The sequence below is a fragment of the Trachypithecus francoisi genome, unplaced genomic scaffold (assembly GCF_009764315.1).
Source record: "Trachypithecus francoisi isolate TF-2019V2 unplaced genomic scaffold, Tfra_2.0 Lachesis_group17, whole genome shotgun sequence".
NCBI classification, from domain to species: Eukaryota; Metazoa; Chordata; class Mammalia; order Primates; family Cercopithecidae; genus Trachypithecus; species Trachypithecus francoisi.
The window spans coordinates 67,747,470-67,762,185 of NW_022681462.1; the positions used below are offsets into that span (position 1 = coordinate 67,747,470).

At 38.1% G+C, this 14,716-nt stretch overlaps 1 protein-coding gene across 11 annotated transcripts in view; it reads left to right on the forward strand.

Moving 5' to 3' along the window:
* Positions 1-14,716, forward strand: part of SLC8A1 (solute carrier family 8 member A1) — a 395,728-nt gene that overhangs the window by 327,429 nt on the left and 53,583 nt on the right. For 4 of the 11 annotated variants that reach the window (XM_033175908.1, XM_033175907.1, XM_033175915.1 and 1 more), the window contains 5 exons: positions 1,782-1,888; positions 5,334-5,354; positions 5,780-5,797; positions 5,902-5,916; positions 10,158-10,226. In XM_033175908.1, coding sequence (XP_033031799.1) covers positions 1,782-1,888; positions 5,334-5,354; positions 5,780-5,797; positions 5,902-5,916; positions 10,158-10,226 — 230 coding nt within the window. Of the gene's footprint in view, positions 1-1,781; positions 1,889-2,436; positions 2,541-5,333; positions 5,355-5,779; positions 5,798-5,901; positions 5,917-10,157; positions 10,227-14,716 lie in introns of all 11 variants that reach the window. The other 7 variants (XM_033175914.1, XM_033175913.1, XM_033175909.1 and 4 more) reach the window with 6 other exon arrangements.

Consider the following 14,716-nt stretch of genomic DNA (forward strand, 5'->3'; position numbering starts at 1 on the left):
TGTGCCTTCTCTAATATTTTATAGTTTTTGGATATTAGGGAAAAATTAAATACTCTAGTTTAGTCACAGCAGGCTAATTTTTTATACTAAATAAAGAGGTGATTTTAGAAAATAATTCTAAAAGTTAGGAAAGAGCTGTTTACAGTATACATGTACCTGGACATTATCATACTGTTGGTAGTTTTGTAAATATCTAACCACTCTTTAAAAAATGATTGTGGCTTTAGTCACTTATAGCTGTTCATCTAGTGTCAGTATTTGAGGACAGATATGAGAAAGGAAAGGAGTTTCATGAGCTGCAGCTTTTTAGGAGTGAGACTTTGGAATGTGAGTATCATTCAAGGACGTTCTCTAGCTGAGGAACAGAGAGTATGTTATTGGGCTTCAGAAGGGTACCAGAACCAATAATCTGGTCTCAGGTCTACAATGCTAAGCCAAAAAGCAAGACTTAAGCATTTGGCATTAGGGACTGGGAAATTCAGAGAATTAAAAGTAACTTCTACCTATGACCCCTTCATATTAGGAAAGAAGACTGATATTCTTTAGTATGCATAGCTCGAATGAAAACTTAAAATAAAAACAAGATTATAAACCAATTTCCTTCCAGAAGACCTAAAAAAACTTAAAGAATGACCATGCTGTTAAAATTCTGTGTCTACAAACACTCATTGTTTCAAAAACGTTGATCAGAATTGTTCTTGGCCAATGTTATTGGAAACATTTTTTCAGACAAATCGGTGTTTAAGAGGCTTCTAATAAGTTGTAGTATATGAAGTGTTTAAGCCCTTATTAATTAAAAGGTAACTTTAGGTTGGTTTATTTTCAGAGTAATCAAGAATGCTTATGGAAACCTGAGATTTGCATATTCACATTTGTCCTCCCTGCCTGTCAGTCACTCATAGCCATAGGACCATAAGGCAAGACCTGTTAAAGGCTGGATTACAGGAAGAATTCTCATCAAAACACCTTGGTGTATTGGTGACGTTTGAAAGTAGTGTAAATGGCATGTTTCATAGAAAGTTAAAACTCAACTTTGGAAGAATGAAAATAACTACAACATCATGACTCCCACCTGCTGCCACCCCACTTTCAAAACAGCTGTTGTGAGGCCACAGCTTCCATCTTTAGAAAGACAAACAAAACATGAACAACTTCCTGCTGTGGTCTAGCTGGAGAATCTGACTAACCTGAGTAAGAGTTTGATTCTAAGACATTGGGTGGGGTGAGATCATTTGACTGTATTTTCTTTGTGATATTTTTATTCATTAACAATTTATGATAAAAATATTATATTTGGAACTATAATAAAGCACAACGAAGGAAAAAAATGACCTGTAAGCCTATTGCCCAGAGATAACTCTATTAATATCTTGATGGGATTTTTTTGACTTGTTCTAAAGTAGCAAGTTCCAGGTCACAGCTTAGACAATCCACTGGTTAAGGTATTTACTAAATTAATGTGTTTTTCTTCTCTTTTTATTGTGATCTGTGTTTTTCTGCTTTTCCTCCTTATGATGATGACAAACCTATTAGTACTGAATGCTATATTTTGCCTAAAATAATTCTGTGGCCCTGGGCAGGGGAGCTATGCATTGGGTGAAATCTCTGATCTTTCATACCTATCTGATATCCATTCTTGAAGAAAAAACTCACAGTACAGAAGTTTCTCAATTACTGTTTGTCTGAAAGTGCAACTGGTTAACCTTGCTTTCCTCTTTTCTATGTTCCTTCTCTTCTCTTTCCTCTTCCCCTTGTTCGTCAATTTCTATTCTCTGTTTCAGCAAAACAATATCAGTCAAGGTAATTGATGATGAGGAATATGAGAAAAACAAGACCTTCTTCCTTGAGATTGGAGAGCCCCGCCTGGTGGAGATGAGTGAGAAGAAAGGTGGGGGAGCTGCTCCAGGGCTGAGCCCAACAGCTTCTGCTGGCCTGTGCCACCCCTGGATGCCTGCACTCTTCAGAACATGACTTATAATGCACACATCCCTCCACCTATGTAACAGGGCACAGATCTCATGCTGAGCCACAGTGGGCGGGCCTGTAGCTACATCAGCCAGCATTGGTTGCGCTGCACATTAACGTCTGAGAGATTAATTTTCAGTGCAGTCAATCAAGTGTCCATTTCTGGGAAAGTTGCTGCAGATGCCATGCAATGCCAAAAGGAAGGCAACATTCTGATTTATCTTCCTATTTTGGGGTACCTACTGACTACTAACTGAAGCAGGAATAATTCGTGAAAGTGATAAATTAGCAGAGAAAACTTAACGGGGGCCAGCCAAGAGTACCCAAGATGCCCTTTTACATACTTCAGGAGGCCCATGTGTTGCCAGTTCTCCCTCCATAACATCACAGTAACATTCAGCTTGGTGGACACCAAGAGCATGAGCGTGTGACTCCAACCATTTGTTTTGCCTTTGTCTTGTGTTCCCACAGGAAGATCATTACCATTAGAATATTTGACCGTGAGGAATATGAGAAAGAGTGCAGTTTCTCCCTTGTGCTTGAGGAACCAAAATGGATAAGAAGAGGAATGAAAGGTGTGAGAGTAAACAAAGACATACCAGCGAGAAATTGTACTCTTCTCTCTCCGTGTCTCCCTACTCTCACACTTAACTCTCTCCTCTTCCTCGGCTTCCAAGTACTATACTTCATTGCCTTTGAAGCTTTAGCAGTTTCATTTCCCTTCCCTAATTCACAAGTGCAACAGGCAACGCCCACTCTCCTCAGGAAATGCCAACTAACCTTGATTGCAACCAGATTTAATAATACTGAAATGGATTTCTGTAATTCAGAAATGATTATATAAAATAATGTATTTCGTTTTTCACTACTCATGGTTTATTCTAAAGTGTCACTCCAATTATTAAATCTCCCCTAAAATTTTAGTGATAAAGACTGCTTGATACCTTGTTAATCATACCTCAATAAAGCTGGAAAAAAGAAACTGCTTAATACCTATTAGTATTAGTAGATGACCCTAATGGCAACTAACAGGAAACTTCAGAATTCAATCATCAGGCTTCTTTAGAGAACACAGTTTAAAAATAATAAGAACAAAGATCCTTAAAGAGTAGTGTTTTCAATATTCTAGTGCTCATTTTAGCATATTTTTGTATCATCAAATATGACATTTAAAAGGCACCATATCTATGAAACCACGGTCACATCAATTTTCTTTGGTCAGAAGAATAAGAATTTAATCCTTGCTGAAGACCTACCTAGCCTTATGCTCCAAAATCTCTTGATACTTATAGAATAAATTATTAACATATATAATAGAAAAAAATAGTGTCCTTTATAACTAGATTTTACTGATTATTAATATATGGCCTATATTTCATAGGAAAGACAGCAATCTTGTATCAGTTTTACAGAGGATTTCTTATTCTCAATTGTTAATAGGGCTTCATATAATTATTCTCTAATAGTGGCCATTTTTTTTTTTTTTTTTTTTTTTGAGACGGAGTCTTGCTCTGTCACCCAGCCTGGAGTGCAGTGGCCGGATCTCAGCTCACTGCAAGCTCCGCCTCCCGGGTTCACGCCATTCTCCCGCCTCAGCCTCCGGAGTAGCTGGGACTACAGGCGCCCGCCACCTCGCCCGGCTAGTTTTTTGTATTTTTAGTAGAGACGGGGTTTCACCGTGTTAGCCAGGATGGTCTCGATCTCCTGACCTCGTGATCCACCCGTCTCGGCCTCCCAAAGTGCTGGGATTACAGGCTTGAGCCACCGCGCCCGGCCAATAGTGGCCATTTTAAAAGGAATTCTGGTGGTTTACTTGTGTAAAATGAGCAGACCACATATTAATAGCTCTTATTAATTGCATACAAACAATTGGTGAGGACAGTATGATATGATGAGATGGGCCACTTTGTAAGAAATATATGCTTTTACATGTAGAGGGAAAAATAAAATATATAGGACTAATTGCTATGTAGACATATAGGAAAATGTATCCCACATTCGTGGCTTCCGAGTCCAATGGTGGGAAAAAAACATGTATGTTTCTGTGTTAATCAAGTTCAAGATGGCGACAGGAGTCTTTGGAGTGATGGGAAAAGGAGCACTCAAGACCCGTTTTAATGTAGCCTATTTAATCTGCTCCATAGCTGGTAGACGGAAGAAAAAGAGACCAGAAAATTGTGCTGATTTCTTACAAAGATGGGATCCAAAATGCCTCCTTAACATACAGGAGAAAGCACTTTCTTCTAAATGTATTCCACCAAAGAACTTTATCGCAAGGAGGAGCATCACTGGATTCTGCTCTTTCAATTGCCATTTTAGTAAAATATGCCCTCATGTAACAGCAAATTAAAATTCCTTAGTAGCACTATCCAGTTTCACACCCTCCAAGTGGATTGTCACTATAAATAACTGACTTTTTTTTAGAAAGTATCCTCTAATGCCACTATCATTAGAGAGAAAACTGGGTCCAAAAAAGTAATTGTAACATTCCTATGTTCAACTCAGGAAATAATTTGATATATTTAGCAAGGTTGCTTTTACTAAAATAAAGTGCTACAATACATTCTGGTTTTAAAGCACGTAACCTGAAAGACAAATTATATATCCCCCTCTCCCCCACCCAAAGCCCTGTCAGTTTCCTGGGATTATATGTCCACTAGAAGGATTCTGGTTATCTAATAATTTACAGAAGTCACAGATAAGGACACACATAGGTGTTAATTCCTGGGACCATTAAGCTTTAAGGATTTTAATACATAAGCAATTCTTGATGGACAAAGTATCATCCAAATAGAGCATCCCAAGATAGTGCTTTACCTTGGGCTAAACTACCCTTCCAGGCAGGGAACCTAAAATGGAATTTCCCAGGATGTTCTACCTATACTTACTGAATAAAACTTGTGATACCCGAGATCCTGGATGATTTAAGGCTTCCATACATTGGATTGATCAAATCCCAGGCAATATTTAATGAGGAAGCCTCACTCATATCAAGTTAAGAATGAATTTCATACAATGTTTCTACTGTATTTGGTAAACTAGATTTATATTCTAGGTATAAACATATATACTAGAAATGTCTTATAAATGTAAAGAAAATATATATAAAGTGAAATATATATATATACACATACACACATATATATACATACGTATTCAATCACACACATTTTCAGAAATTTCAGTTGGGATTGTTTATTCGGAAATATTCCCAACACTGTATTTCTTTGGGGTATACCCATTTTTAGCAGTGGCTCCCTACCACTGTAATCAGATCTGCCTGGATTTCTTTCTGCTGATATTCCTCTTACTTTCATTATTCATCTGGTCTCTTATTCTGTGTTTGTCTTTGTCTGTTTCCTTCACAGCCCTGTTATTGAATGAGCTTGGTAAGCATTTCATTTCTTGCATTTCCTTTCCATTTTTCTAGATTATTTTCCATTTCCGCCAGGTGATATAGTAGCTCTGTGACTTTTACTTCTCTTCACTTGCTAACAAGATTGTTGTTTAGGGCCACTGACCTCACTTTGTCAAGGTCAAATAGTTTGTATTGCATTTTTAATTTAGTACAACCTTTTAAAAAATCAGTGATTTCTTAGGTATGCACAAGAATTAAATTTGTGCATTAAATCTCATAATCTTAAAAGAATGATTAGTGATTCAGTCATGAATGTTTTCCTAGTCTTCTTAATTGTAAATATAATTTGGCAAGTACCTCGGGTGGGTTGTCAGGCAGTCTGATGTCACTGGTATTTGTTATGCAGAGTGTAAGTTAAATTATAACATTTGTTGTTTTTTTTTTTTTCCTTTTTAGGTGGCTTCACAATAACAGGTATGAATTTTTCAAGTCTAATGCTATCTAACTTTTACTGTCTGTTCTCACCAGATGTTATTACATTAAAAAACATTTCTCATTTTTATTTGCTTTTAATGAAGGAAAATACCTGTATGGTAAGACTTTTTCTAATGTTCCTTATTTTTCCCCAAATACCCTTAAACCATCAATCCAAACCCACACCTTACGTAACTTGCATTAATATTTAACTGTGGCACATGGTGTGCTCTTGCTGGTTTTACACATTTAACGTTTTACAAATTAATAACGTGTATGTGTTGTGTTTATAAGCATTTCATATGGAGAAACTGTAATTGTTCATATTTTGACACTGATCAATTTACACATTTTCACATAGTGCTGATAAGGTACGATTCCCTGATAGAGGCTCCGAAGAGCACCAGAATAAAGATGGCACAATTGCTAGCCTCAGAGAAACATAGGAGCTGACATCCAAGATAGATCCAGGGTCCAAGCTCAGGATCCTAATAACACACAAATGCCATGTTGAGGAAATACATAAAAATACATGTTGAGGAAATACGTAAAAATACATCATTTTAACACAAATTTTAATTCATAAATTATGTATGTAAATGCATAATTTATAATACATCATATAATATGTTGAGCAGAGCCTTCCCCTCATCCCACCACACCAATCTGAGCGTCTCTCTGGGGACTTAGGTTTTAGTATTAATAACATGGTAACGAGTAATACTTCTGCCATTTGAAGTATATTACAAAGTATTCTATAAAAACTCAATCTCTATAAAAACTCAAAATAAGAAATGAAAAAAAAGTTTCAAACATTTAAATTTAGAATGATACTCAGCCTGTGTTGATTGCATTATTTAGTACAACTCCAAAACTATGTTCTTGTGTACAAAACAAAGATATTTCCTTATAGCACCCACTGTTGTCTCTAAATATCTTCTCACCCTTTTAGAGTCATCTGTGCACATTTAGAGAGAGAGAGAAATATTTAAACAGTAGGTCTGATTTGTCTGAAGCTGTAGGCTGAAGATGTCTTTAATGGCCTACATTCTATATCAGTATGTGACATATTCCAATATACTGTGCCAATATCAAATTTTTCCAATATATTGTGCAGATATCCAAATTTTGAAATCAGAGATCTGAACAAAAATATTTAGAAGGAAATATACTTCAAATTTCTGATCATGAAAATACTATGTTAGGAATTGGGATGAACTTCATCCACTGTTAGTGTAAACTCATGAACAAGCAGTTCCAATCTGATTCTGTCCAAAGTAGAATTTTCTAAATGTGGGCAGTTTCACATGGGCTGTTGCTCTCCGCTGCTTCTCTCCAGACGTGGCATTTAATGACAAAATGATTCATAGACTCTCAGAGAGACAGAAGTTGAAAGGGATAAAAATGTTAAACAGGACAAGTCTTTGTGTTGGATTTCTTAAATCTGATTCATTTGAAGCTCTTTCGGGTCAGATCTCCCCAATTCTGCACTACTAAAAGTTTTTTTTTTTTTTAAATCAAGTACAGGAATTTATATTCCTTTTTTAAAAAACTTTTATCTCCTTTTTCTCATTCCTTCATTTTAACTGCTTGAAATCCCCTTGTAAATACTCTAATTCTGTCACCCAAGGATAAATTAGTTATCCCTGGGAGATCTGAAGAAGGTAGAACTTTGGCAAGCCAGTTTTCATGACTGAATTGAAGTAATAATGTTTTTAAGTCAACCATTATAGAAATAGTATACCATCCAACAGCACCTTCCATCCTGTGAAATCTGATAAAGAGACCTTAACTAGAAACCTGTGGCTACTAAGATGCTCTGTTAAAATATGTTGACGTGTTTGAATATGTTTCTGTTTTCTTTACTATTGAATATGTCAGGATTTTTTTTTTTTTTTTTTTTTTTTTTTTGAGAGAGAGAGATGGAGTCTCGCTCTGTCACCAGGCTGGAGTACAGTGGCACGATCTTGGCTCACTGCAACTTCTACCTCCAGGGTTCAAGCGATTCTCCTACCTCAGCCTCCCAAATGTCTGGGACTACATGTGCGTGCCACCACGCCTAGCTAGTTTTTGTATTTTTACTAGAGACGGGTTTCACCATGTTGGCCAGGATAGTCTCAATCTCCTGACCTCGTGATCCGTCTGCCTTGGCCTCCCAAAGTGCTGGGATTACAGGCATGAGCCACTGCACCTGGTCCAAATTTTGTTTTAAGGGCCTTCCTTCTATGTCATTTGAACCATCCTCTCTTTTAGGATCTCAGGTAATGGGATCCTAGTTTTCTTTTCTCAGAACTTCTTCGCATCAAATTCTGTAATATCTCTGGTAATGTCCAACTTTTCCTGCCTTGGCCACATCTGGCATCCAAGATGACAGAGTCACCTCCTCCAGAAGTTTCTATCATTTCATGTAGTTCATTAAGTTCTTCCTATGGCTGAAACTTTAATCTGAAATGGCAGTTTCCTATTGCCATCACCTCTTCCCAAGACTTGAAATTAATGCAGTTAGAACAAAGAATGTTCAAAAACTCTGGGAATTTCTACACTGGCCTGTCCATTCCTACTTTCTAAGAAACTGTCTCACTTTACATGACCCTTCTTTTCCTAAAGCAAACCAGAATGCTTAGAATCTACTCTCTGCTGGTGCCCCTGAAAACAGTTCTAAAACTTAGGTCTACAGCGAAAAGCAGCTTTAAGCCCTAAAGAACTTTGCTTTGAAGTCAGTTGGAGGCTTGGAAGTCAAGGCTTTGAGATGCAGGGGCAGTAAGAAGAATTAATCTAGCTCTGGGAGTTTGCCTGCAGCTTTTACATGGGCTTGTGCAGCTGAGTGTGAAAATCTAAATTTGAAGCAGGATATATGGAAATTGAAAAAGTCATCTGATCTACAACCTAATACCAGTATTTCAGAGATTTCATTAGTGGTGGACATTAAGTGTTGGAGGTCCTTTTAGAATCTGCAGATCTTTTGTTTCCAGATCTTGCCTCATTGAAAGGCCTTTGTTCGGGCCTATGATCTCATTCTCCCTTGGCCTTCCAGTCATATGACAAGATAACACTCTAAATATTAGCACTGTCCTATTTCTTCCCCTCTAGCTTATTTCTACCTGCATCTTGAAATTATACATTGAACCCCTTTTCTACTCAAAACCCACATATATCTAATAAATTCCATCATTATGTATTCCAGTTAAATGAAAAATGAGAAGTACCCCAGAAGGGGGAAACTGGACAATATAAACATGAATAGTTTAATAAATTAAGTATTCTGGCTCAATATGGAGAGAAAAATGTATGTTTGATCCCCCAAAACTTCTAAGATATACAACTATAGAGTTCTCTAATTAAAATTATGTATCAGTCATTATACCTATTTAATATTACTACTCTAATCATATTATGCTCAGCACATAATAGACTTAATAAGACACAAACCTTTTTAAGGAAGCCAAACTATGAAAATTCTGACAGTTGAAAATGTTTTCATCACTTCAGTATGTGGGCTGGAGGAACAAAGCCCCTTCAAATTCAGCTTCACTTTATAATTGAGAAGCCTGAGAGAGAGGAGAAAGGCCTTGCCCAAGTTTAGATGACAAGCATATGGCAGGGGTGGCACTGAATCCCGAATCTCATGATTCCCAGGTCAGTTATGGGTAGCTCTTGGTAGAGGCAAATAGCAAGTGAATCTGGAAGTCAGCTGAACCAGGAGTTCAATGAGAACCCCGTAGGCCTAGGTTAACCCTAGGTTATCCAAACAGTTGCTGTGATGATGGCCTACCTTTGCAAAACCTGAAGGTGTACATAACATTCTCCCCTTCAGACTGCTCAGGAAATAAATGTAGTAAGCATATCCCCAGGTGTCGTATTACTTGACCCTCAAACAAACCTGTAACATAGAGCAAGTACTATTATCACCATTTTACATGGGGAGAAACTAGAGAAATGGCCTACTCAAGGCTGTATTGTTGGCACTAATCGGCTTCACAACCAGACACGTGCCACTATACCTTCTGATGTTCCATGATGCTTCCAGAAGTGGTACCTTGAAGGACCTTGGTATATCGTTTAAGATACCTGTAGGAATCTGGCTGTACTCACTACCATGGGGCTTGTGGTTTGTTAACATAATCTGGTTTGGCTCATGAAATACTCGCTCATCTCTGAACAGTGATCTCCATCAGTAACCTCCACCAGAACTCCCTTCTGTGACCTACCTAGGGGTGACCTATGACCATTTAATTCCCAAACTAACATTGCTTGTGATGTGTGCATCTGGTTTTAATGTTTAGCTTACTAATTCCACAAAACTCTAATAGCAAATCAATGCAATCCATTCTGCTGATTTTTCTGCCTGTCCTTTTGCTAGGCCAACCTGTCTTCAGGAAGGTTCATGCTAGAGAACATCCGATTCTCTCTACTGTAATCACCATTACAGGTACTCATTTCATCATGATCCTTGAAAACCAAAGCCTCCAAGAGTTCTTTAATCTTAAAGACATTAGAGTCATGCATTTTAGCCCCTCTCCTCTCTAAAACATTGCTAAATACTGCTGCAGCTTCTCTGGCAACCGGTGGTACGGTGGATCACAACAAAACACAACCACGTGAGGGCAGAAAAGGAGCACTGAGGAGGGGCCAGCACCGGCCTGCAGAGAAGACTGATCCCATGGCCTCTCTCTCCTGAGTTTCAATATATTCCAGATTTCTTGCAAACATTTCATCTTACACATCAGTTTTTATCCCAAGTATAATGAAGTTTCTTTATTTTATTTGGATTGGGGATTCTCTCTGTCACTCAAGCTGGAGTACAATGGTGGAATCAGTCACAGCCCACTGCAGCTTCAACCTCCTGGGCCCAAGGGATGCTCGCACCTCAGCCTCCTGAGTAGCTAGGACTATAGGTGTGCACCACCATGCCCAGCTACTTTTTGTAATTTTTCTAGAGACGGGGTCTCACCATGTGGCCCAGGCTGGTCTGGAACTCCTGGGCTCAAGCAATCCACCCGCCTCTGCCTCACAAAGTGTTAGGATTACAGGAATGAGTCACAGTGCCCAACCATGAAGTTTCTTTTAAAGCTGAGCTGTATTTCTTCCCAGAGCCTGCCCTTGCTGCCCCCAGGCAACATGATGTTAGCCAGATATGCACAGATGATAGTACATCTGTGGGGTTTCTCCACAGGGGAAATAAATGACATTGACGGGGTGACTAGAGGATTACACAGCTGTCCCAGATCTATTATAGGTTTAGAGCCCAAATATCATCATTAGAGATGATATTTGGGTCTGTATCATCAGTCACTTTAGCCTCCAATCAAAGAGGCCAGCCACGTGCTAAAAACTGTCAAGAGAGACCTCTGCTTTCTGACTTGTCAGCCTAGTTCTGAGTGGAGGATCAAAATGATCTGGAGCAAATTGTCCCACCACTGGTCTTGTATGCTTCTCCAAATTCTACATTGTTTGTACAGTTTTAAAATGTGACTACATTAAAGACTCTCAGCAGTGTCCCCTGAGGTAGAGATCTTGATAATGAGATGGACCTTACGGGTTGTGTTGTTTTCACACTCCCAGCGCTTCATCTCTTACACTGACACTGCTTCAAAATGCAGCTTGAACCAGAGAGCATTAGAAACAACTTTCTCAAAATGCTGCTTTTCCCAGATACCAGGTACCTATGAGCTTTCATTATTTGCTATTGTTTGCAAAATCAATTACTCAGGAGAAGGGAGATCCCCCACTGGTGATTCTACTCCAGGATTGTTTTATGTCCTGTCAATATTGATTTTAACAGTGGCTGTTAATTATGCATTTGATCGAAAGTTGTTTGGACTGGTTAAGACTATGATGTTATGTAATTTATTCCCAACTTCTCAATAAAATATGGTGAATTTTAAAAGTGTGCATGTACACTCAGGAGAAGAAAGAGTATATTTTCCATCTGAGAAACAAAACTGAAACCATAGCATGTTATCTCACTCTGCAGAAGTAAAGAAATGAAACTGACCTCAACCATAGTAAAATGATCCGCTTTTGATCCAATGCTCAAAGAGAAAAGGAAACAAAATAGATGATTAAAATTTTACAAATGCTGTTAAACCATTTCCCTATTCAACAGAAAGTATCTAAAGACAGAAAACAGTTCTGTTAAAAACTAGACTTAGCTCTCATTTTTGCCAGTCAAAAATCTAGACCATAAATTTGAATTTATCAGTATAACTGTAGAGCAATAATAGAATCTATACAGCTGCCATTTCTCAGTTACATATAAATAAAAGTTATAATAAAGTCAAAACGGCCCTGACCCTTCCATGACCCTGTACCATTGCACTTTGATTTCTCTCTGCCTGAAACGAACCTCCTCATTCCACCACCTCCTAGCCATCCTCACCATCACCTTCACCAGGCAATCTATATGTGCTTCAAGGTCAACTTCAAATAGCTCCTCTTCCCTGGAACTTCCTTAAGGAAAGGAAGGCTTCCTTCCCTGACTCTCTTTAGGCCAACTGAGTTGTTCCCCAACCCTGGTCCCCTAGTCCTTATCATGCCTAGAAGTTGTCCATCATATATTCCTGTCCCCATTACATCATAAGTTCCTGGAAAGTAGAGGGGGAAGTGCTGACAAGGTATGGAGTACAATGACATGTGCTCAATGAAAAAAGGATCCTTTTTTTATAGGTTGAGCAACTAAGAGGCTTTATTAACAGTGAGTTGGAGAGTCACACAGCAAATACGTACTGAGCACCTACTATATTCCATATAGTGTAACAGGTGCCAGAGGATGCAAGGATGGTTCAAAGCAAAATGAAACTTACTGTTCTATCTCAGTGAGTTTATGTGCTGGATATTTATATGTAAAGATAATTAAAAATTTTTAAAACAGTATATGAAAATGTCCATGCTTTATACATGCAACGAATATTAAGGAATTAATGTAAGGTTAGAGTGGTAGTTCTTAAATCTCCTCACTTATGAATAGGGAAATAGTTATTTCGTACCAGAAGTGGTGGGGTTTTGAAAGATAAGTAAGATTTAACCAAATGAAAATTGTGAAGCTTTTCCAGGTGAATACACAAAGGGATAAAAGTGTGAAATTAAGAAATCCAAGTCCCTTTGAAGCAAGAGTGTAGCAAATGATAGAAACAGTGTGCCTTACTCTTTTTTAGGTTAATATGAAATAAGTTAACACTATATTTCCTTAATTTTTGTCATTCCCATACCACTTTGGTTGCATACTAATTATGCTATTTACTTAATGTAATTTTTAAAATTGCCTCATGTTTATACTTTACTAAGTTTTTTTTTTTTTTTTTTTTTTTGACGGGGTCTCACTCTGTCACCCAGGCTGGAGTGCAGTGGTGCGATCTCTGCTCACTGCAAGCTCCACCTCCTGGGTTCACGCCATTCTCCTGCCTCAGCCTCCCGAGTAGCTGGGACTACAGGCGCCCGCCATCATGCCTGGCTAGTTTTTTTTTTTTTTTTTTTTTTGTTTTTTTTTTTTTTTTTTTTTTTTTTTGACGGGGTCTCACTCTGTCACCCAGGCTGGAGTGCAGTGGTGCGATCTCTGCTCACTGCAAGCTCCACCTCCTGGGTTCACGCCATTCTCCTGCCTCAGCCTCCCGAGTAGCTGGGACTACAGGCGCCCGCCATCATGCCTGGCTAGTTTTTTTTTTTTTTTTTTTTTTTGTATTTTTAGTAGAGATGGAGTTTCACTGTGTGAGCCGGGATGGGATAGTCTCGATCTCCTGACCTGGTGATCTGCCCGCCTCGGCCTCCCAAAGTGCTAGGATTACAGGCGTGAGCCACCGCGCCCGGCCACTAAGTTTGTTTTTAAAAGAAAACTTTAAGTCACTAACACAGGAAAACTAGTATCGTTTGCCACAAATAGAAAGTAAAATTTAAAAATTTTTTTATAATGGAAAAAAGTTATTAAATTATAGCTAGATAATGGCAAATGCTCTATACCTGAGAACTATTGTGACTGTCTATCTTAAAAGGTACAAGTCCAGATATTAGAAACTAGTTACAGACATAACAGCACCAAATTAAGCATTTCTTCCTGATCAGAAGGACTGAAGGATTTTTGGAAAAGAAAGAACCTTTTCACTCACTGTATGATTTGACTTCATTTACTTAATCCACATCCAGTTATTTAATACCATGATCAAAACCAATTCAATTTTATGAAATGCCGCGCTTAACAATGCTACCACATCACCTTTGTTTTGTAATTTCTCTATTTTTTTCTATGCAGATTGCCTTGAGTCCCATTAAAAGCAACTTGTCATTTATAAGTAAACTACAAAAAGAAGGCTATAATAAGTATTCTCCCCCAACAGCTTCAGTTTAAATAGGTGTCCAAGTTGTAATATTCCTTCTTCTGAGAAAACCATTCTTGTTCTATGTAAGTCTTCAACTCATCCATGTTCAGCCAAAGGTTCGAACAAAGATGCTAGCATAAACTACTGCTACGAAAACTACCAATAACATTATCCTGGGTTCAAGGATCAGAAAGCAGTGGTAATCAAAATTATTAATTTCAGTGCTGGATAAATTGCACATCATGTATCTCAGTCAACTCTCTTGACTAGACACACATAATTTTGCAAGGACAAATCTTGGAGAACCAGAACCCTTTGCCCTCCCTTGGGTCATAACTTCCCAATCCTACTATAAAAAAACATTAGCACTTTTATCCTTGCCCGTCTCCTTTGCCTCTGCTAACATTCAGCAGCTTCTGGCCGTCCAAAATCATTTATTTTTAGTCTTTGTCTAATTTCTTTGGTGTCCTGTAATCGCTGAGGCTAGGAAAGCAGATTTTAAAATGGGCATTTAGGAAGACACTATAAAATGTATACTAAAGAATTAATCAATATGCTACATTCTGCTTTTGCCTTTTGGTTTTGACCTTTGAAATAGTAAATGCTGGCA